The sequence below is a fragment of the Triturus cristatus genome, chromosome 6 (assembly GCF_964204655.1).
Source record: "Triturus cristatus chromosome 6, aTriCri1.1, whole genome shotgun sequence".
Lineage (NCBI taxonomy): Eukaryota > Metazoa > Chordata > Amphibia > Caudata > Salamandridae > Triturus > Triturus cristatus.
The window spans coordinates 1,077,793,349-1,077,818,245 of record NC_140589.1 but is presented as its reverse complement, the minus strand read 5'-3'; the positions used below and the strand labels follow the sequence as shown (position 1 = coordinate 1,077,818,245).

The 24,897-nt window shown below is 46.6% G+C and overlaps 1 protein-coding gene across 2 annotated transcripts in view; it reads left to right on the top strand.

Annotated features, from left to right (window-relative positions):
- EGLN1 (egl-9 family hypoxia inducible factor 1) overlaps positions 1 to 24,897 on the top strand; it is a 273,058-nt gene that overhangs the window by 168,061 nt on the left and 80,100 nt on the right. The window contains exon 4 of one of the 2 annotated variants that reach the window (XM_085611948.1): positions 20,656 to 20,726. The exons of the other annotated variant lie outside the window; for it this stretch is intronic. Within the exon in view, the coding sequence (XP_085468074.1) occupies positions 20,656 to 20,726 (71 nt within the window). The remainder of the gene's footprint in view (positions 1 to 20,655; positions 20,727 to 24,897) is intronic. 2 annotated transcript variants of the gene reach the window in all.

Sequence of the window (24,897 nt, the reverse complement as noted above, 5' to 3'; positions counted from 1 at the left end):
ATTCGGTCAGGCTACTGCCTAGAAATAATATCTAGCCCCCCCCCCCCCCCCCCCAAACATTCCACCCAGACAACGCCCAATGTCACCAGAACATATACTGCTACTCCAGCAGGAGGTAATCTCCCTCCTAGACAAAAAGGCAATAGAACACGTTCCTACCAAACAACAAAATATGGGGGTCTTCTCCCTATATTTTCTCATACCAAAAAGGGACGAGACTCTACGGCCCATCCTAGACCTTCGGCCCCTAAACAAATATATACACTCAGACCAATTTTCATATGGTGACGCTTCAGCAGGTACTTCCGCTGCTTTCCCAAAACGACTTCCTCACCACTTTGGACCTAAAAGACGCTTATTTCCACATTCCAGTGCACAACGCTCGCAGGAAGTACCTCAGATTTGTAGTGGATGGCCAACACTACCAATTCAAAGTGCTCCAGTTCGGAGTCACAACCGCACCACGAGTATTCACCAAGTGCCTTGCAGTGGTGGCAGCACATCTGCGAAGACAACACATTCATGTCTTCCCATACCTAGACGGCTGGTTGACAAAAGCCAGTTCATACAATCAGTGTATACAACACACACACACCACGATCCAGCTACTTCACCAGCTAGGCTTCACAGTAAACCACGAAAAGTCCCATCTACAACCATCGCACATAAAACAATATCTAGGTGCCACTATAGACACCTCAAAAGCACTCGCCTACCCCAATCCTGCCAGGATTGCAAGCATTCAGGCTCTACGCGCAAAATTCATAGCACAACACTCCCTTCCTGCTCGGGTGTTCATGCAACTAATAGGGATGATGGCCTCTTGCATCTTCATAGTACCTCACGCAAGACTCCAGATGCGTCCTCTCCAAGAGTGCTTAGCGCACCAATGGAACCAGGCCCAGGGTCAATTAACAGATCTGGTGTTGGTAGACGCTCAAACCCATCGCTCTCTGCAGTGGTGGACCACCACAAACCTTTCCAAAGGTCGACCGTTCCTGGACCCGGTTCCCCAGATAGTACTAACAGACGCATCGCTCTCCGGCTGGGGAGCTCATCTATTACATCTCACCATGCAAGGCAAACGGACACCTCAACAAAAGCTACTCCATATCAACCATCTGGAATTACTAGCAATCTTCCTAGCCCTAAAATCTTTTCTCAAACAGATTTCAGGCAAGGCGGTCCTAATCCGCACAGACAACATGACAGCCATGTATTATATTAAAAAACAAGGCGGCACACACACTCCACAGCTCTCTCAATTAGCACAGAGCATATGGAGATGGGCCATACGCCACAAAATCTTTCTCCTAGCCCAACATGTCCCAGGAGTCCAAAACACCATGGCAGATCTACTCAGCAGACAAAACACAACAACTCCACGAGTGGGAACTTCACCCGCAAGTTCTTCACCCGTACTTTCAAATGTGGGGGCATCCACAGATAGACCTCTTCACCACCCACAAACTGCCCAAGGTTTGCCGCCAGATACCCACACCCATTGTCCAAAGGCAATGCGATATGGATGAACTGGTCAGGCAGATTTGTGTACGCTTTTCCGCCTCTCCCACTCATTCCACTAGTGGTGAGCGAACTACAATAGCACTCCCTCATACTAATATTAGTAGCGCCAACTTGGGCCAGAAAACCGTGGTACACCACACTGCTGGAACTATCGGTAGTACTGCATCAAAAATTACACCTCTCTCCACACCTCTTAACCCAGAACCATGGAGAGATCAGACACCCGGACCCAGCTCAGCTCAACCTTGCGATCTGGCTCCTGAAATCCTAGAATTCGGGTACCTAAATCTTCCACCTGACTGTATGAACGTCATCAAAGAAGCTAGGCGCCCTACCACTAGAGCGTGCTACGCCGCCAAGTGGAAACGTTTTGTTGTCTATTGTCATAACACCATCGATCCCCTAGATGTGTCCATTCAACACATCATAGGCTACTTACTCCACCTACAAAGGTGCAATCTAGCCTATACGGCCATTCGACTACGCCTCGCAGCCATAGCAGCTTACCTACAAAACAGGCAACATCTTTCACTCTTTAGAGTACCTGCCATTAAAGCCTTCATGGAAGGCCTTAAAAGAATAATTCCCCCCCAGAGTGCCACCCTCACCTGTGTGGAACCTAAATATCGTTCTCACCAGACTAATGGGACCTCCTTTTGAACCACTACACAAATGTGAACTTCAATTCTTAACGTGGAAAACTGCTTTTCTTGTAGCCATCACTTCCCTCAGAAGGGTCAGTGAGATACAAGCGCTTACTATTCAAGAACCTTTTCTATAAATGCACCATAATAAGGTGGTTCTCCGTACCAACCCAAAATTCCTCCCCAAAGTAATTTCTCCATTTCACCTAAACCAATCTGTAGAACTACCAGTATTTTTCTCGCAGCCACAGACCGTTGCAGAAAGAGCTCTTCACACACTTGATGTCAAACTAGCCTTACTCTACTACATCGAGAGAACACAACCTTTCCGTAAGACCAAACAACTGTTTGTCTCTTTCTCTCCACCACACAAAGGCAACCCCCCATCTCCAAATCAGGGATAGCTAGGTGGATTGTCAAATGCATTCAAATTTGATACCACAAAGCAAAACGAACGCTATCCGTTCCCCCTAAAGCCCATTCTACACGTAAAATAGGGGCTTCAATGGCTTTTTTAGGAAAGATCCCATTAGATATCTGCAAAGCAGCTACATGGTCAACACCGCACACTTTCACTAAACACTATTGTGTAGATGTGCAAACTAAGCAACAAGCTAGTGTGGGCCAGGCTGTACTCAAGACATTATTTCAAACCACTGCAACAGATACCGGTGGTCGCCGCTAAGGATGGGTACTGCTATATAATCTATGCACAAGCGTGTAATCTGCAGCTCATATGCCTCGAACGGAATATGCTACTTACCAGTATGCATCTGTTCTTGGCATGTAGAGCTGCAGATCTACACACGCCCACCCGCCTCCCCGGCTACCTGTATCTGTTCCAGTTTATCTTATTTAGATAACACACACATGGTCCTCTTCACTGTTATTACTACGCTCCATCTTTCCCTACTGGCGAAAAACAATCTGGGGGTGGAGCCGAAGCCCATGCGCAATACGATCCAAGGGAGGAGTCACCTACCTCGTGACTTCCAAAGACTTTCCAAGAGGAAAAACAAACTGCAAACATCCGGGCCCAACACCAGATGGCGATCTATGCATAAGTGTGTAGATCTGCAGCTCTACATGCCAAGAACAGATGCATACTGGTAAGTAGCATATTCCTTTTGAGTCCTTTTTCTGAGCACAAGGAGGAATGTAAATATGAACAAGCATCGGCATAGCCAATAGGTCTCGCTTTTGGGACCTTATAAGTGTTTAGCCATGCAACAGTTGATGTTGTTGCACCAAGGATATTGTGCTGCATAACGGCGAGGGGCAGGGGGATAATCACAGCGAGCTTTGAACCTGGTGATGAGTGTTAGGACATTGCGGGGGGGGGGGCAGGGGGATAAGCACGGCGGGCTTTGAACCGGAGATACGTTTTAAGATAGAGCGGAATGCAGGGGGGTAAGCACGGCGAGCTTTCAACCGGATGATCAGTTTTAGGACAGAGCAGGGGGGTACGCACAGTGAGCTTTGAACCGGATGATACATTTTAGGACAGAGCGGGAGGCGGGGGTTAGCACGGCGAGCTTAGAACCTGTTGAGAAGTGCTAGGACAGAGAGTGGGGCAGGGGGGTAAGGACGGCGTGCTTTGAACCGGATGAGAAGTGTTAGGACAGAGCGGGGGGCAGAGGGGGTAAGCACAGAGCTTTGAACCATATGATCAGTTTTAGGACAGAGCAGGGGGTAAGGACGGCGAGCTTTGAACCGGATGATAAGTGTTAGGACAGAGCGGGGGCAGAGGATGTAAGCACTACGTATTAAGGGTAAAGTGGCCGCTACTATGACATACCTAAAGCTGCTGGTTGAGAAGGTTGCAATGGACCCAGCCTCCCTTCCCCTTCCCTCTGAAAAACGGGGGGGAGGGGGGAGAAGGAGGAGAGAAGAGCTGCAGAGTGAAGCTGCTGGCAGACTCTGACCTTGAAGCCTAGAGGTGGGGGCCACATGAGCTAGCAGCCCAGAGTAGAAAGGGAGACAGGGACACTTGTTTTCGAGAAATGAAATGCACTGTTCATGCCCTATTGACAAGCTTCCATGGGATGAATAGTGGGGAGGCTTGCAAACGGGAGCAGTTTCCCTCCTCCCTGTCCAAAGGGAGGGGTCGAGAGGGGAGCAGGCTGGAGAAAGTCTGCGGAATGCAGAGGGCGGAGAGAACAGCCAGGGCCTGTGACCCATGACAAGAGAGGAAAGCCATATGGCGCCTCTGCTCGTAAGCGTGTGCCCGCGCACATGCACTCAAGCTCTAGGCCACAGTGGTAGCATTTTCTGAAGCCCTTACTAAAAGTCTCGCCAGAGCACAGCGCATGCGCTGCTCTAGGCTCGACCTAAAAACGTATCCGCTTTTTGGATCATGATAAAACGAACATATCAAACTTTATAGCAAGCAGTCCACTGGGACTGTATTTAGCGTTCACTCTTGGCAAGAAATTAAAGACATTTAAAAGGGGAGGCTAGAACTCCTTTTACGTGCCCCCTATTACCAGCTCGCACCGCAAGTTTTGTGTAAACTTGGTAGTTAGTACTTAAATACTTCTGTGCCTTTTTGAGATTACAAAGGTTAGCCTGTGATCCTATATGACTCTTTGCTGCGGAACCTCAGCAATACGACCGTAGAGGCAACTATATAATGGCACATTTCGGATGAAACGCGTATAAGTTTGTATACATGGGCACTGAGAAAAGTTGGCCTATGGCCTTTATAAACGCCATCCAATGCAGCACCTTGTATGACTTGAAATCTTGAACAAAGAGAATTTTAAAAAACACAAAAAGTTCTTAAGGCTAATTACTCCACTAAACATTACAGTAACCACAGCCCTTGTAATACCCTCAAATGCCACAGCAATGCTAAAGTTCAAGGTACTTGCGCGTTGAGCGTGACGAGACACTGTCGTAGCCCCATCTTGGGAAATATGTCCTCTACAATCTCCATAGGAGTTTGGTCGGATATGTTGAAAGGGAAGAGGTCCATGTTGCTCTGCAGTTTCAGGCTGGGACGTGAGGTTGGGGGCTGTGAAGGAGAGTGTTCAGTGAAATAAATAAGATGTGCTCACAATGCCATCTTTCTTATTACGTGCACTCTCTTGGAAAAAAGAAAATTGCAATTAAAGTAAATACACTTTGCAAGAAATTTGCCACTTTTTCCTTAGTGTATCAATTTTTCCCCAACATGGTCACTCAATATGACCTTGTGTTACTGAGGTAGAAAATAGACATTGTTAGGACGTCAGCAAAAACTATATTTGACTACAAGGAGCAGTTGAGGTCATCTCCTTCAAATCCATTCATATTACACAATGTCACCAATTTACAAGCCCTGCAGGTCTACTACAAACTACAGAGCAGACCGTACCATTTTCTGAAAGTAGGGTGTAGTGCAACGTTTAAATTAAGCACATAGATCTATTTCATAATTCCACTGTACCACGTAAACATTGTGGATGCCCACATGGGATAGTTATAGCAGAGGTAGTAAACTGCGGACAAAAAAAATCTGCAGGTACTCTGGCAAATTGGACATCAACACAGCATGCAGAATTCACCACACACAGTGCAAAGAATACGGGGACTGCAGCTACGCACATCTGTCATAGGAGCATTATCTGATAGAAAGGTATTTCATTAGGCACAAAGCTTACCCCACTTGTAGCAAATATTGTTTCTACTTAAAAAAAGTTTAAATAGAAAAAAACAGGTAGCATGCTCTGGAGGTTCTAGCTCAAGACTGTGTCTAAAGAATGAGAAAAGGCGGATTGAAAAGTAACTGCCATACTGATAGAATTAATTGCCAAATTTTCGAGGGCAAACACCCGCAAAAATACAGGTTAAATATGTTGCTTAAAATCCACACCAAGTTTGTTTAAAATAAAAAATACAACTTTAAACATCTTTCTCCTAAACCTATTCCATTTGATCTTTTTATTGCACTTACGTTTAAAGTTATACTTTTCCTTTGGAAGGATACTTCTAAGTTATCTACATTAACATGGTGGAATTTTATTTGCGTTAAGTCTTTGTTATCCGTTCCTCAGAAGATTAAATTAGATTTATATTGGTAACCCTTTACTACATATTTATCATCTCACTCTCCTGTAACTTAGTTCTTTCTCTTTTTTCTTTCCTCTTCTCTTTTCCTCTTCTACCTTCTCTTTCGCCCTCAATTTTTTTTAAATATAAAATAACATTCTAAGTTTATTCCAATACACTTATATTACTGGCTTTAATATCCTTACCGATTGCATTAGTTTATATGCTTTGTCAACATATATATATATATATATATATATTTTCACTTAAAAAACCATAGGTTTCACACACGTTATAGTTAGGAATTAGCATTTAAAAAACCTTGCAAATTCACTTAAAAAACCATAGGTTTCACACAGGTTATAGTTAGGTGGATATTTCACTCGTAAAAAACCAATGAAATTCCCCTGTTATAGTTAGTTCAGATAACTATAACTCGCGCGCCCGCAATCCACTGCTGATGACGTCACATATTACATCACTCATGACATGGTCAGTGGCATCACTCATGACCTCACTGATGACATCATCCTTGTGATAGAGTCGCGGTCGCAAGAGTTATAATTATCTGAACTAACTATAACGGGGGAATTTCATTGTTTTTTTACGAGTGAAATATCCACCTAACTAGAACGTGTGTGAAACATATGGTTTTTTAAGTGAATTTGTACGGTTTTTTAAATGCTAAGTTATGTATTTATTAAATTTTTTTTTTCTTCAAGGTTTTTCACCGTGCGCGCACTCCGCGATTTAAAAAAAAAAAAAAATGTTTGACAAAGGCTAGGGGGTCAGAAACTCTCTTCCCTGCCCCCTTTTCACGTTCGCCACCGTCCTTTTTCACTCTCGCACTGAAAACAAACAAAATGGCGGCCGACACTTCCTGATTTCGACCGATTCGAACGTTGACCAACATGTAACCACAATCAGAATTACGCTCGCGCACGTTAGGGTGCTCGCACGGTGCGCGGCTATAGATATGTATGTGCTTTTAACTGCAATTTTCTCAGGAACTACTGAACAGATTGACTCCATATATGCAAAAGGCACATCCCTGAGCTGAGGACTACCTCTCTGCCAAATTTCAAGTAATTCTGTTCAGCCGTTCGGGTTGTACCTTGGACTAAAGGTCCCTATGGAAAATTGCATGGGGAAAACGCGTTTTTGGGACCCCCCTTAACGAATCCCCCCGAGACTTTCAGGGTAGGAGCGGAGCGGAGAGCACCACCTATTTTGAAAATTTCGCGAGGATTCGTCAACCGGCGCCAAAGTTATTCCAAATAGAATGTTGCGGATTTCCTATGGAAACACGGTCCTAACTATAACTATCTACTGGCGACCGCCAGTAGATTATATAAATATATATATGCGCATATATATGCTATGTATCATTGTTAATTTTAATTCCTCAATAAAAATTATTTTACTTTAAAAAAGAATATATATACTTCTGTACCTATTTTCCTTAGCAAGAAAGTATCTTCAGGGATCCATTAGAATTGTATGTGGAATATGAGAAGATGTTGAATCAGACATGAGATCACTTGTATTCCACTGAATTAACTACGGCTATCATTATAGTTTCATGGATTTCTTTTATTTGAATTGCACAAACAGTAAATGACATACACAGCTATGAAGCCTACAATCTGGAGCCAGGCTTGTAATGTTGAATGTCAACTTAACTTCCTATCTCTCCCAGCTCCCATCACCTACCCCTTTAGATTGCTTGTAACAAAATTCCAGGAGGATGTATAGTCTTGAGTGTGACTCTTATGTTAGTTGCCACGCTAGTGCAACATAGTTTATCATATCCATTGTCGTGACCAGCTGCCTGCAGAGAAAATTGGTGGTTTCTGCTGGAGGCTCTTTGCTGATGACAGTTGTAGAATGTTTCACTCATTAAATTTTTAGACTAAAGTTTAAGTTTACCTATAGAGGACACATGAAAGTTGCTTGCCTCATTAAGCGTTATGTTCTGTTAATTCATAACTCATTGAACGGATGTTATTGGCAATTAAAGCAGATGTATTGTTTGATATTGATTCTGAGGCTTGAATTGTGGCAGTGCTAATCGTACTGCCTGCAGCTGTCCCAACAGAAATTGGTCCATCTAATCATATTAGCATTAGTAAAAAGAACAAATCACCTAGCAATATCCTTCCTCCTCCTCCAAATACACGGGTTACATTTACAAGTTTGATATAGCCAGAGTTTTAAATTCTCAGCAGAGTACTCTGTGCCATAATATCCAATACCTGCTTACAATTTAAGTTAAGTTGCTTAAATGGAAAGAGGTTGGAAACCTCCTGTGTTAAAAAAATAAATAAATAAATAAATCGCAAAGCTTCCTGGAATTTACTTCCTGAAACTTGTTCCCTGCTTTTGTTTGAATTGAGCAAGCTTTGACAGTGTTCACTATAACCTAATATATGGTGGCTTGATGAGAAACATGGCCTCCATTTTATTTCGCCGGTCAATTTTCAAACTCAAACCAGTGCTGTATCAAGTTTAGGAGCAAAGACAGACTCAGTTCATTTAAAATGTGCTTTACACTGGGAACATGATCAAGGTTTGTTTAGCCTGATGTGGATGTTAGTTTAAACCTGGATAGTCTTGCTGGTTTCTTTGTAATTGTCCTAAAGACTTCCCTTCTCGGTTTCATGATGTATGGGTACAAACGTAGGATCTTTGGCCAGTGAAAGTTTGTCAAGCATGGAATACAATTTCTGTTGGGGTTTTTAAGGCATTTTTTGTTTATATTTGTTCTTAGTCTTTACTTGCCCTGTACTTGTTTTGCTTGAAATGGGAGATGCAAAGTATTTGTCTGACTCAGATCCATAATATACTCTGATTGCATTTTACTTTAGTGCCTTTGATATATATTTGTCAAAACAGGTTAGTTTGGGTTGGTCAATTAGCTTTGTGGCGAGGAGTCCATTTTCCCCGATCTCCTGTAATAAGTCTTTTGATAGAGCGGGCGAGCGTGGAGGAAGCACTGCGACTTAATAATGGTTCTTCCTATATACCTGTGGAAATATTCTATGTGAACCTCAACCCTTTGTCCTTTGTTCTTTTGAAAAAAAGACTGCTAGGACCTAATTAAGGCACAACAAGATGAGCATCCTCAGTTTTGAGCACGGTTTCAGCCACATCCCAAAGCTTCTCTCCCGCTAGCCACAATTATCTATTTCAATGTGCTGTAGAAGGCCTTGAACAAATTTCATGGGTCATTTTGTTTTGTACTCCTAGCATGCTATAAATGTGACCTTTCCTAATTGAAGCAAGCAAAATATGTACCTTACAGAGACGTTCAGTCGCCAGTAGTGATCCAGTTCTGCATGCTGACATTTTCAAGGAAACTTGGATGGCTGGGTGTTGTGTAAATGCAAAAAGAACAATTGATGGACAAAATGCCGAATAATGTCAAACATTCACCCCAGCACAGAGATCTGGGCCTAATTCCATTGTTTTGCTCACCAGGCCATTCCAGTTTAAACCCAGCCATATGCAAATCAGTCTTGACCATGTTCCCCATTGGAACAGTCCAACCCGAATTGCCAGGCCCTCCATGGACCGGAAACAAGCATCCTAGGACCGGTTTCAGGGTATCACCTTTCATCAGCCAGGCTAGCTTGACTCCAGTGGCATGGAGAGCACGGGACCCCATCGGGGCATAACCGTTCTATTCAGGGAGACAAATGCAAAAAGAACAAGTGATGGTCAGAATGCTGAACAATGTCATACATTCAGTCCAGTACAGAGATCTGGGAATAAATCCATCATTTTTTTGCTCCCCATACCATTCCAGTTTAAACCCAGCCATATGCAAATCAGTTGATCCTGCTCCCCAAGGGCACAGTCCAGCCTGAACCGCTAGGATGCTTGTTTCTGGTCCAGGGAGGACCTGGCTTAGCAGTTCGGGTTGGCCTGTTCTCATGAGGAGCAGGGTCAAGACTGATTTGCATATGGCTGGGTCCAAACTGGGGTGGCGCGGTGAGCAAAGGAACAATGGATTAAACCCAGATCTTTATGACTAGGGTTGAATGTTTAATTTGTTAAGCATTCTGCCCATCATTTGTTCTTTCTGTGGGTGTTGTGTAAAGACAGCAGTCTTGTGGAATACACAAATACATAAGCCAGGTTTCGATACAGGGAGACCCTCAACACTAGCTATTCAAATAATGCATCTTTCACCTGGAGAAAAGCTGTTGCCACATTTCCAGTTTGACTAGTTCTTACCAGTGGTAATATTACTTGAATTGAATTGAATTGAACTAGATCTAGGCTAAATTGTTTAACAACCCTGTCTATAGTTTGCAGCTTCACCTATTTGTGCTAGCAAATGCTGCTTTCAATTTACTTTTCTCTTTTTCCCCACTGTTTCAACTCCATCCAGTGACTAAGAACTCTAGTGACCCTACCCATGAGTTCTTACATTTGTGTAGATTATGATCTTTCTCCTCTGTTTTACAGGACAAATAGAACACTGCACTCCTCTAACAAAGCCTTCCAAAATATAATTTTTGCAAGTAAGCCACTTCTGATTTCTGGCTTCCCAGCCCTAACCTCAATCTGTGCCAAATGACCTGCAAAACTGGTCACCATCAGAACCACTAGCAGAATAAAACTCATTGTTGTCAGATCCATTAGCCACTGTCTCAGTGGGACACCAGTGTTACTTGCAATATACTGCTAATATATATACACCTCCAAATGCAGTTACAAGTTTTAATAGTGCTATTGGCACATGCTTTTGCTACTCATCCCAAATGTGATAACCAAATTATTCAAGGGGGGGGGGGGGAGTGGGAAATTTCACTGAAGCCCCCTTGATAAGATCGTCACAGAGACCGTCAGAAGAACGAATAGCGGTAGTGTTATACTGTATGTCACTTCTGTATCAACATATAGCTCACTGATGAGGAAAACATTTGTAGGCCACTTCCAAATGTCCCTGTCCAGAACTAGCTTTACCTGCACTATCCAATGACCACATTTATGTATCGAGAGAGAGCCCAGTGTGTCCTTTTATTTAAACAGTGTGCCCTTTTCTCCAGCAGATCAGAAATTGACTGCTGTTCCCATTTTCTGATAGAGACTACTAGGCACAAAATCCTCAGTCTGAATTTCCCCAGGCGACAGACCAGATCTGGAGAATTTTTATAGTAATTTCCTCACATGTCAGTAGATGGTGACATAAGGCTCTGCGTCAGATTGATCTCACACTGGAGGGGACGTCAGGCCGCTATACCTTCACATCTCAGGAAAAAAAATATATACTTTGGCCTTTGTTTTTGGTAGGATCTTTATACTTCTTGCTGAAGCTGTGACACTTAAAGCACGTATGAAACTGTTACTGCAAATCACTGACTAACAGAAGTTTGTGAGACTGAACCTCAAGGTATATTCATTGAAGAGATCTCTGTGGCAGCTTTTATGCTTTTATACCCAGCATTTTACCATTGGGATCACCCAATATGTCAACTGTCCTTGTCCTAGCTAGGTGTTTTATTTAAATAACGAGACATTTTAATCTGTTATAGACTTCTACCCTATTCATTAGCAGTACCCCTGCACACTGGTAGGTGGCATCATTCGGCTCTGTGTGGTGTCGTCTGCATCGGGAGTGATGTGCATGGTGTCTATATAGGCACCATCCCAGTGCGTTGAAGTCAGGTCTATTCTTCCTGCACCAGTCAGAGCAAATCTGGCGAGAGCTACCCCCAGTTTTTTGTCTTTTTTCAGCTTTTTGTCAAAGTTTTTTGAGATCCTTCTCCTGATGCGTCGGGAATGTCCACTAGAAAAGCTGGATTCAAGCCCTGTAGCGCCTGTCACCGCCAGATGTCGGAACCGCATCTTGTTTGTCTTTCGTGCCTTGAGCGCGACCCAAACACCTGTGCCGACTGCCATGCCATGCCATGCCATTTGCTCTAAAGCCTAAACTAAAGGGAGTGGCCCCTCAAGCTCCTTGCCACTCGCTGTGCGACGTTCTCAATCATTGTCTTGAGGAAGGTCCTAGGATTGGTCACAGAGCCATCAATCTTTGTCGCTGCCTAAGGGCATTCGGGTAAGTCCCACAAGAAGAAAAACAAAAAAGCCCAAGAGGTCTTAGACTTAACCCAGTCTGTCGAAGTCCTCTGATGAGACGAGGGAGTATCGTCCTTGAAAGGCCTGGTTTCGCAGTTAAGTCTGGGCCGGCACTGCGCCTCACCGAAGTTTACAGGCGTGAGATCGACCTCCACCCAACAAATTTTCGGAGGCCATGCACCTCATATTTGTACTGCCCCTCCCCGCTGGCGTGCCTTTGGGCCAAGCGGGTTCGGTAGGGAGCTCTACTAGTTCCATGCAGCCCCCTTTGTTCCATGGATGGATCTGGACTGGGGCCAGTCTTGCCTCCACGACACCCGTCCCGGTGTCAACCTAGCTGGCGCTCTCCAGCTGCGCTGTCCCCATTCTCATTCCTGACATGGAACCGAGGGTCATCGACTGACCATGACTGGAGCCTTGCCCTCCAGACCAGAGCCTCCGCACTATTCCATATGCGTTAGGGTTTGGGGAAGATTGGGAAGGGCCACTGGACCCTCAGAAATTCAGCCCTAGGCCCCAACATTGACTGGTGTGAGGAATTTGACTTTACACATCACCAGACACTGGCAGGGTCCCTCCTCCTACCGTGGCTATGAAGGAAGAAGCTTCTTCTGCTATGGTGTTGAGAAGGGCAACCAAGGTCATGGACCTTAGCATGCAGTTCGTGGCAGTCAGGACTTGTCGTGACAGAAGTCTTTCAGCCGGGAGTGACCCCCTCAGAACCACTTCTCCCACAGGGGCTCCTGTGAAGAGGATAATTGTCCACTGCCATCGCCCCACCCCAGGGTACCCCAATTTCCATATATAAAACCCTGACCTGGAGGACTTGGTGGGCCTAGCCTCCACTTCCAGTGTAAACCCTGGTACATTCCCTACCATCCCACCAGATAGGGAATCCACGAGGCTAGCCAGCTTATGCAAGAAAAAATGTTCTTCCACCAGACTGGCACTGCAGGCCATGAACACTGCATTCCTTTTGGGCTATTACTCCAATGCACTGTGGGATTCGGTTGCGCAGGGTCTGCCCATGGGCCAGGAGGAGGCTTCGTCATAATCTCTCCAAGCCATGGCAGATGGAGTGATGCGACCAAGTTCACGATCAGATGTGGGCTGGACACGACCGACTTGCTAGGTAGTGGTTTCTTTGTCCGTGGCCCTGCGACACCACACCTGGCTGAGAGTGACTGGCTTTTCAAGGCATGTCCAAGGCTTGCTTAGGCACATGCCCTTTGAGTCCCATCTCTTCAGGGACCAGGCGTACTCGGCGCTGGAGTGATTCCAGGATAGAAAAGCTACAGCCAGGTCCTTGTACCTTTCCATGGCCCGCCAACCCAAATCCGCCTTTCGTGGACATGCTCAGCCAACATGGCATGCAAGCACCTTAGCATCTGCCTGGCAGAGGATGCAGTACCCCCAGACCCTGTGAGTCGGGCAGCCTGAGGTCGGGCCAGTCCACCCCTCCCCCCAAGCCTCTCCCCTGACAGCCGCAAACTCATTAGTTAGCCCTCCAACCATCTTGGCCAACCAATGGGAGGTAGGATACGCCATCACGTGCACCACTGGAGGTTGATAACAGACCGCAGAGTTCTCCAGATTGTCCGAAGGGGCTTCTTCCTCCCCTTCGTGACTACCCCCACCAATGTCACCCACTTGGAACAGGCTGGCAAAGGACCCTTTCTCCTTACTTCGCCAGGAAGTGGTGGCTCTCTTGGTCAAGGGAGCCAGAGAGCGGTTGCAAACGCCAGAAGTAGAACGTGGTTATTTCCGCTACATTTGGGTGTCCAAAAAGGACTGAGGAATGTGTCCTATTCTAGACCTACACCCTCTTAAAAGGAGAAATTAAAAATGCACACATTCAACAAGTCCAGTCTGCCCTGGACCCGGGAGACTGGATGGTAGCGTTGGACTTGTATGACGCATATTTCTACATTCCACGCTCGGATGTTACCTGCAATTCACAGTGGGCCACAAGCACTTTCAGTTGGCAGCGCTTCCTTTTGGCCTTACCAGCACCCCTTGGGTGTTTACCAACGAGATCGCGGTGGGTGCAACTCATCTGCAGAGATCAGGGGTTCCAGTCTTTTCCTATCTCGAGTACGGACTGTTGAAGGCAGGCTCACCCCAGGCAGTTGTCTTCCACCTCCAGACTGCGGCGGTCGTCCTGCACTCGCTGAGGTTCACTATCAATGTGCCGAAGGTACACCTGACTCCCTTTCAGATGCTTCCTTTCATCGGAGCTGTTCTGGACACGGTGCAGTTTCAGGCTTATCCTCCCGAACGGCAAGACCAGATTTTTCAGACCATGATACCAATGTTTCAGCTTCTATCCTGGGTTTCAGTGAGACTGACTCTGAGGCTGTTGGGCCTATGGCCTCATGCATCCTGCTTGGGACACATGCCCGCTGGCATATACAGACTCTGCAGTGGGACCTGAATTTCCAGTGGGCCCAGCATCTGGAAAATCCTTCTGACATGGGCCAGATCTCTGAGGGAACTGCAAAAGATCTGCAGTGGTGACTAACCAACCGCAGTTGAGAGGCAGACCCCTTTCCCTTCCCCAGCTGATCTGACAGTGGTGACAGAAGCGTCACTCCTAGGATGTGGAGGCCATCTGGTAGAGGTGGAGATCGGAGGCCTCTGGTCTCTGACAGAATCCAGATCAACCTACTAGAGCTTCGGGCGTTCCGGCTTGCATTGAATGCCTATCTACCATCCAAATGAAGGCATGCAGGTGTTCACGGACACCACCCCCATGTGGTACTGCAACAGACTGGGCAGGGTGGGGTAGTGGACCCTTTGTCACTAGGCCCTGTGCCTCTGGACATGGCTGGAACATCAAAAAACGTGTTGGTTCAAGACCTGGCAGGCTCTCTGAATGCTAGGGTGTACAAACTCAATGGAAGATGCCTTGTGGATCATGAATGGTGTCTCCATCCTGAGGTGGATGAAGTTCTCTTTCAGCTGTGGGGAGAGCCTTGGTTAGATCTGTTTCCCACATCCGAGAACACGTAATGTCAGCATTTCTGCACGCTGGTGTTTCCAGGGCATCTCTTGCTCTGAGACACTTCATCTCAAGTGGAGCTCAGGTCTCCAGTACGCCTTTCCACCCATACCACTCCTGCCTTGAGTTCTCAAGAAGATCAGGAACAACTGGGCCCAAGTCATCCTCGTGGCTCAGGATTCTGCTCAGAGAGTTTAGTATTGTAAGCCGTTGAGCATGGCCATCAGTCCTCCGATCAGGCTGCCTCTTTGGAGAGATCTTTCTGTTGCAGCAGCAGGAGAGGTTTATCCACCCGAACCTGTCAACGCTCCGCCTTCATGCGTAGAGATTGAACGGCGACAGTTGTCAGATTTTGACCTTCTGCCCGAAGTCTGCAATGTTAACTTGGAAGCCAGACGTCCCACCACCAAGACTATATGCTTTCCGTTGGGACAAGTGTGTGGCATGGTGTGCAGAAAAGTAAGTTGACCCTCTTTCTGCTCCCCATTTTCAGGTCCTTCTGTTTATTCTTTCCCTTGCCCAGCAGGGGTGAGCTTTGGGCACCTTAAAGGGCTATCTTTCAGCCATCTCAGCCTTTCTTTGCTAGATCAGTCATCCCTGTTCAAATCCTCCTGTTATAAGTAGGTTTCTGAGAGATCTCCAACATATGTTTCCACCTTCACCCTTTATCATGCCTCAGTGGGACCTCAATCTCGTACTTACATTTCTGATGTACGCTCCCTTTGAGCGGCCACATAACCGTGCTCTCAGGCTCCTTACCGGGAAGCTGGCCTTCCTGGAGGTGATAACAACTTCCCGGAAGCTCCGTGAGCTCCAGGTTTTGTCATCTTAGCCTCCATACCTAACCATCTTTTGCAGACAAGCTGGTTCTTCTCACTAGAGCTTCTTTTCTGCCGAAAGCTGTCACTACCCTTCATGTAGGCCCTTTCATCACCCTGCTACCTTTTAAGCTCCTCCCCATCCCTCTAAGGAAAAGGCGTGACTCCATTGACTGGACCCAAAAAGAGCGTTGTCGTTCCACCTTGACCGCACATAAGAGTTCTTTGTGGATGACCAATTCTTCATATGTCGAAACCAATAAGGGGAAGGCTGTGGAGAAGCGGACCATCTCCCAATGGATTATACGCTGCATCAAAATCTGCTGCGCACTTGCCAAGAAGCAACCCCCTGAGGGTTTGCATGCTCACTCCAACAGAGCTAAGGCTACGACCACTGCGTTAGCACGCGGAGTTCTGGTCCTGGACATCTGGCAGGCAGCAACATGGGCTTCTCTGCACACATGCACCTAGTACTACTGGCCGGATAGTCAGGTCTGTCGGGATGAGCACTTTGCCTGTTCAGTCCTGCAGGGCTTTCTATGTGAATTTGTTCTGCTGACCTACCTCTGGGGAGGTATTACTTGGGATCTATCCTAAGGTAAAGAATCTGCGGCAAGAAGTCTCTATCACATGAAAAGGTTACTTACCTTCTGTGGTGTCTTATCTGGGTGAATATCAGCAGATTCCTTATTGACCCACCCATCCTCCCTGCTCTGCGAACGGATCTCAAGTGACAGGGTTTTTCACCTTTCAGGGCCCTAGTTTTCCTCACTAGAAGTCAGTGTTATTAGGGCTCTGTGCTCCTGACGTGGAAAGTTGCTAAAAGAAACTGATGTCAGTGCGCTGGGGGTTTGCCTATATTGGCACCTCGCATGTCACTTCCGATGTGGAAGACACTACGCTGAACCGAACAACGCCACCTACCAGTGCCCAGAGGTACTACTCACGAAAAATTTCCAGATTCAGTCTGGCCCTGGGGATAATTTTAAGGTGAGGAATCTGCAGCTAGATAGTCTCTACCTGATAAGACGTTACCGAAGGTAAGTAACTAGTTCTTCAAACCCAAAGTAACCCAAAATAGAACAGTTATTTTGTTGATATGCTGATTTTGTTTGGAGAACAAAGTGACCAGTAAAAGAAAGGAAAACTACTCCAGTGCTCCTTGGCAACATCAGTTTTCTTTTGTTCTTCTCACACCAGTGCTTTAAATGAGCTGGTACTCACCAGTACCGAGTACTGGCACTTTTTCATTTACTCCCCTTGAGTACCAGCACTTTTCCTAGAACGAAGAGAGTACCGGTACTCATGAGGACCTGACTTTAACCCAGGCAGTGCTTCCTTCATCACTTAACTGATACCAGGGCAGCACCTTTAACAAGCGCTGCACGGAATTAATCACAGGAGCTCATCACCAGGACACAGCGTGAACTGCTTTGGAAGTAATTAGGGCAGGGGTGTGTCTGCAGAGTGATTAGCTTATCCATCGATCTTTCACAGTGGGGCTGAGAGGGTGCTGTCAAATCTAATGGGTGGCGGTGGGACGCACTGTTGAGGATAGAATATTTCATGGATAGAACAAAAGAACGTTTGGTAATGCTTTCACCATCGCCACACATCTGAATTGTTACCAAACTCGCTGATCCCTATTTTATCGACCTTGGACAGATTTAGTCCAGTGAAATGCTCTTTAAACAGAGATGTTTGCAACCACTGTAAAACTACCTGGGCCGACATGGCACATGGATGTACACTTCGGTATTTTTTATCAAAAGCCAGTAAATGTGTTGCATGGCTAGGTATGTACGTATTATTCACAATCATGGTTGCAATTTATTGCACACTGTGATCGAATGCCAAAAGCAGGAAAACATAAATGTTTCTTTTATTTTGCGTTCCTAGGTGGTAGTCTGTACAAGTTACTTGGTACAAGCACAGAGAACATTTTTAATTTGTAATGAGCTCCGTCTCCTAACCAGAACTTCATGTCATAGGTCCTATTTCGATTCCGAAAGACCATCTTGCTATTTATAATGTGATTTGAAAGCCTGATCCATTTCTTTTTAATATTTATTTAATCATCAAATGCAGGAATGCATTTGACATAGTATAGTAAGTGTATAGGGCATATAAGATCAATTACTACCTGATTTGATACAGGTGGGATCATGGTGTATATTTTTGTTACAAATAGTGCAGCCTGATCAGCCCAGTAGAAACTTTATTCGTTCTGATATCACATCTGCAGTGTGGGTACTCCTTCCACCACTCCTTTTCAACCACATAAAATAAAATGTTGAAAGGCTGAGCCACCAACAGCAATATCGCTAGTGTCTGTCAGCATTTCTGATCCAGTAGCAGGGAGAGCGAATATGCTGCTCACTAAAGTTTGACAAAGAATGTCTCTTCGAAAGCAACCTGGTTTCCAGGTTTGACAGAAACACTCCTTAGTGGTGACAATGAAGAGTGCCTGATGAATTCCTCGCTTTTTGCAGGTGCGCATTCACCAATCATCAAACAGAAAGCTGAAGCCCTTCCCATAAGTAAGTGAGCTTGGGGCATTATAAGTAATAATAATGTGGATAACTATGCAGGTTAATGCACTTGCTAGATAGATCTGTGTACATTCTAATTAAAGGTTCAACTTACCATAAAATTGCACAGAGGATCAATGTGTCTGCTGGAAAGCACACCATGCAACATGTAAATCGCTGATTAGGTTTTTTTATGTAGCTTAGTTGATTACTGTTTTTGTTGCATAGAGCCTTGTGTTACCTGCAGGTCAAAAGTTGACATCCTTGTAATATGCCTTAGTGAGTTATGACCCTGCAGCATGGACCTGCCTGCAAACAAGAAGGCATATATTTAGAACCTCGCAGTTTTTTCCTCAATCTTTTGTTATTTTAAGGTTGCTAAAACAAATTTACTTTGGGTAGTAATAAACACTTATTAGTGAGTGCCATATAAATAGTTATTAGTGATATAACTAATGGACCTATACATCCGACATTCTAACAATGCATGCAAATTTCGTGCATACACCCTTGGCAAGGTCAAAAAGCGCTCCACCTTAGCACCGCCCTTGTGCCCCCCCTAAAGTCCGCCCACTGCTCCTTTTGATGAGTACCTACTTATTTATTTCTATTTAAAGCACTGTCTCACACGTACACAGGCCTGACTCTTATTTTATAAGAAGATCCTGGACAGTAACTAGTGGAACTTACTTCCACTGCCCTCCCAAGCCGCTGAACACCTGTGGCCACTTGTACAAATACAGGGTTTTTTGTTCTTCAAATATTTAGGCACACAGTTCTCCAGGTCACAGCTTTAAAACTGTTATGTGGTTAAAAAACCCACTCTTTTGAAATACTAGTAACTCCAAAATAAATGGGGCGAACAGCGATTCTGATCTTTTGCATTCACTGTTGTAACTGCATTGAATGAACTGTTATTTACTGTCTGTACCCTGTCAGTGACAACTTTTTTGTTGAAACAAAATGACAAAAACGCAGTTAGTTCAGATGTTTTCCGAACTGGGTCATTCGCAGTTTAAACTTATTATCCATCATAAAGGCACAGTCACTTCCTCTCTAAGCTTCGGTGGTCGGGGTAGGTCTTTAGAGAAGCTGGGACGGTTCAAAAACGCATTTGAAACTTGGACAATGCTTAAGTTGGATTTTGAGATTCTGTGCATTGTATGTTTGAATTTTGAATGATTCAACATATTTGAGAGTACTTTAAAAAAATTCTAAAAATGTTCGTAAAGTGGCCCCTCATTTCTTACAGAAGTATTAACTGAGCATGGCCCTCAAAAGTATTTGTAATGGTCTGATTGCTGACTGGTAATGCATAGAGTTCTTCATAGCAATGACCACTGCACAGCTCAGGTGATATGAGGTCTGGCTACTTAGAGAAAACATAGTTTTGCATGTACAGGGGAACTGGAAAATCTGGTCCAAGTGTCCCTTAAAAATGTCTGGATATTTTGTGAATATTAACTATTGTAAGAGATCCTGCCACCTGATGGGTTCTAGTAGCCCAGTTTCTTACGGACAGTTGCATGTTGGTTTGTTCCCACGTTTTAACTTTCTTGTGAGTTAGGATTCTGCGGTTTACCCACTTTTTCCACCTCGTGTCATGTTTCTTTGCAATTGTATGCATGCATAAAAGTCTCCTTCCAGATCTCAGTCCCATTTTTAATAACACCAAAATTTAAATTCCTCGTGCAAAACTGCTTGTTTCCAAATGTATTTGCAGTAAGACCAGTTTCTGAACCATTGGAATTGTTTTGTGATCTGTCGTTTTTGATGTACTCAGTTCTACAGGTACAGGTGACATTGCTGGGATTTCTAGGATTAATGTGCAGTACATTGTGCACTGTCCATGATCGTGTATGTTACTTCTAAGATAATAGTTAAAATAAGACTCCAGGAAATTCAATGAAAATAGATTCTGTCTGAATGAGTAGTTGAAATCTACAGTATATTAAAGGAATTGTGTTTGACACAAACAGCAGCATTGCAGTAAAATTATTTGTATTTTTATTTAGGTATGCAATAACAGTGTGGTATTTTGATGCAGATGAAAGAGCACGAGCTAAAGAAAAATATCTAACCACAGGTAAATGAATCAATATCTAACTTTGTATAAGCCAATATATTGTGCAGAAATTATTGTAGTGCATCATGATGGCATCACAGAGGCGGTTGAGAGTCGCGGGTACTTGGGCCTCCCACACGAGTGAGTCACCATTTTTATCAGGAAACCTGGGGGAACCCTGGGTAGTAGGAAATTTGTGTCAGCCCGGTGATGCCACAACTTACCCACACACGTGTGGAAAAAAGGGATTTTTTTCATCTAAATTTGAGGTTTGCAGGGGATTCTGGGTAAGAAAACGTTGGGGGATCCACGCAAGCCATACCTCCCTGGAATCCCCCGGGTGTCTAGTTTTCAGAAATGTTTAGGTTTGGTAGGTTTCCCGAGCTGGCTGCCGAGCACGGACCAAAAACACAAAGCCATGTCGTTTTGTGATAGGCAATTTTGATGTCGCCTCAATACGTTTTGGGTCCTTGCTTGTCGCGGGTACTTAGGCCTCCCACACGAGTGAGGCACCATTTTTATCAGGAGACCTGGGGGAACACTGGGTGGTAGGAAATTTGTGTCAGCCCGGTGATGCCACAACTTTCTCACACAAAAATGTGTGGGAAAAGTCATTTTTTTTTTCAGCTAAGTTTGCAGGGGATTCTATGTAAGAAAACGTTGGGGGATCCACGCAAGCCATACCTCCCTGGAATCCCCGGGGTGTTTAGTTTTCAGAAATGTGTGTTTGGTAGGTTTCCCTAGATGGCCGAGGAGCCCGGGGCCAAAAAATCATGGGACCCCCCCCCTTGAAAACCAGGTTGGTTTGTGATAGGTAATTTTGATGTCGCCTCACTAGGTTTTGGGCCCCTGCCTGTCGCGGGTCTTTGACCCACCTACGCGAGTGAGGTATCATTTCTATTGGGATACTTAGAGAAAGGCGGGGGGTAGGTAATTTGTTGTTTCTGTAGAAGGGGATCTCTGTGTATAGTCGTAATCTAGTGAATAGTCCCGCCCATGTGCGTGGACCCGGAGCAATAAAAATAATCTCTTAAGTTGTCAAGCCATGCAGACCTGCAACTACACTTAAGAGAGGATTCAAAGACAGATAATGCAGCCTATATCCACAGGCCACACTGTCCAGTACTTCAACTAGAAAATTCCACCTACATCCACAAACAGCACTGCCTGCCCAGCTTTTTCCACAGAGAAAAACCTGCCTCTACCAGCAAAAGCCTCTGTAATGATAGAGAGGGAGGAATGGACAGACAAGCCCCATAGGCTGCCATTATGTGGCTCAGAACAGGATACTGTGCCTTTAAGAAAACTTTCCAGAACTTTTCCAGTATCCCAGAATGCACAGCAGGTCCCTGTTACTTTCAGTTCTTTTTTCCGGCTCCTGCTAGCAGGACCCTGGAGCATTGAGCTCTCCCTTTTCAAGGGTTTATTTGGGTTTGTTCACTTTTCAAGTGCTTATTAAGTACCTTGTTGCCTTCCTTCTTGTGTGTGCTCTGTGTTGTCAACATGCCTGGCTTGTTTGACAAGTGCCCAGAGTGCGAGAGAAAGAAGGCCAAGTCGGACCCACACAGGGTGTGCATCGTCTGCCTTCCCCAGTCCCATGTTCCAGAGGAGTGTGACGTTTGCCAATCTTTCTCAGCCAGGAACCTGAGAGAGAGGATGAAGATCAGGCTCCAAGGCCTGGAGGACAGAAGGCTGAGGGCACAAGGTGGGTCAGGACGGGCTGGGGGGCTCCCCAGGGGCAGGAAGCCCAGCAAACGTCCCCATTCTCCGTCCGCGTCGACTACGGCGTCGAGGGGGATGGCTGCAGTCTGTTAACGTCTCCCCAGGGCTCTGGGGAGAAACGGCGTCGATGCTCGACGTCGAGGGAGCTGAGCAGTCCGCCGTCAACGGCATCATCATCATCATCATCTTCGTCGACTTCGGCGTCGAGAACAGTCCCGGCGTAGGTGCTCGCCGTCGAGGCGAGGTCGCAGTTCGCCGTCGGCGAAGAGGAGAAGGTCACCGTCGAGGGGATCCCCGACGTCGAGGACCTGTCACAGGCGTTCGCCGTCGAGAAGGCATTCGCCGTCGAGGAGGCGTTCGCCGTCGAGGAGGCGTTCGCCGTCGAGGAGGCGTTCGCCGTCGAGGAGGCGTTCGCCGTCGAGGAGGCGTTCGCCGTCGAGGAGGCGTTCGCCGTCGAGGAGGCGTTCGCCGTCGAGGAGGCGTTCCTCGACACCGAGGCAGCGCAGCAGGAGTCCTGACGCAGGGAGTCCCTCGGGGTCACAAAGGAAGAGAACTGAGTCACCGGGCTCGGTGTACTCAGTGGTGTATACACCTCCTAAGCCTAGGTCGCCACCCTTTCCTCCTTTGCCAAGGGAGCCCTCCTCACGGATCCCTATGCCACCGCCACCACCTCCTCCTCCTCCTCCTCATACCATTCCGCCTCACACACTGTCGGGCCCACCTGTGGCCCCGCCACGGTCGGTGTCGTTGCCTAGGTATCCGACGCCGCCGAAGAGAACTCCGAGGCCGCGGCACCGGGTTAAGCCCAGATCACGCTCCCGCTCCGGACGGAGAGGAAGATCACGGAGCCGTGGACGGTCGTCATCGACATCTGGGCTACGCCGCAGGAGGCGCAGAGCCAGATCCCGCACCCAATCGTCTGCCAGGGACTACTCGCCGACTCTGTCGGACTCGCCAGGGACGGGAGTATCGCCTGTCGACGATATAGTCTCCTTCCAGAAGGTGCTACTGAGGGGTGCGGCCAAGCTAGGGATCACGGTGACGGTGCCAACACCTACGACGTCCGTGATCTTCGAGACGCTGCACAAGAAGCACCCGCCTCACCCCCTGCTGCCACTAGTGCCGGGATTGGTGGAGCCCGCTACGGAGTTGTTCCTCACTCCGGCGGTGACGAAACCAGCCCCCTCGAGGCTCCTGAAGAAGTATCAGGCACCGGAATCGGACCAGACCTTTCTGAGGATGGACCCGAAACCGAACTCGGTCATTGTGACGGCGGCAAGGAAGCAGCATGCTACCACTCCTTACTCGACAATTCCGCCTGATAAGGATAGCCGTTGGCTAGACTCGGCAGGGAGAAAGGTCTGTGGGACGACTTCTACCACCATGAAGGCGGCAAGTGCCTGGGCTCTGTTGGGGTGCTACGACCGTGCCCTATGGGAGTCTCTCCAGCAGTACGCGGAGCTGCTGCCTCGCGACAAGGAGGACTTTCTAGAGACTTTGCGTGAGGGGATGCTGGTGTCAAATCAGATTATCAGAGCGGCGGCGGATGTGTCTGTTAGCGGCACATGGATATTGTCATGGCATCAACCAACGGCGTCACGCTTGGCTTCGCCTTACCTCACTCAAACCGGAGGCACAACAAAGAGTGGCCAACCTGCCTTTCTCGGGGGAAACCCTGTTCGGCCAGCATGCGGACGACGAAATGGCCCGCATGAAGACTGAGGCAGAGACCCTGATGGGTGTCTGGTTAGAGAAGCCTGAGAAGAAAAAGCGCCCATTCCAGAGACGGTTCGGGGCTGCAGGCAGGGGGCGTGGGCAGGCCTCGGGACAGCAGCAACAACAGCAGCAGCAGTTCCGGAAACCCTTCCAGAAGCGCCAGAAGGGTAGAGGAGGCCAGCAGTCCGCTACAGCGACCAAGGGCCCGGCTGGGTCTCGGCCCTGAGCGATTACTTCCTCTGCAACCGTTACCCACTCCAGTGGGGGGAAGCGTTCAATCTTTTCTGGCAGAGTGGAGAAAAATTACTCAGGACAAGTGGGTGCTGAATATTGTTTGCAATGGATACAGTCTTCGTTTCATCAGCCCGCCTCCAGCGATTCCGCCGGTAAGCTCACAGTATCAACTGCGCGAGCTCAAGGCGGAGGCAGACATCCTGTTGAGGAAAAAGGCGGTGGAAGACGTACCTCTGTCTCAAAGGGGAAGAGGTCTGTACTCTCGGTTCTTCCTGGTTCGCAAGAAGGACAAGAACGAGTTCAGGCCCATTCTGGATTTGCAGCAAGCAAACAAATGGATTCGCAGAGAGAAATTCCGCCTGCTATCGTTGCATCAGATTTACCCTCAGCTGCAACGGGGAGACTGGCTCTGTGCCATAGACCTACAGGATGCGTACTTCCATGTGCCCATTGCACAGAAGCACAGAAGTTCCTGCGATTCCAAGTCGGCGCCAATCATTATCAATACACAGTACTGCCA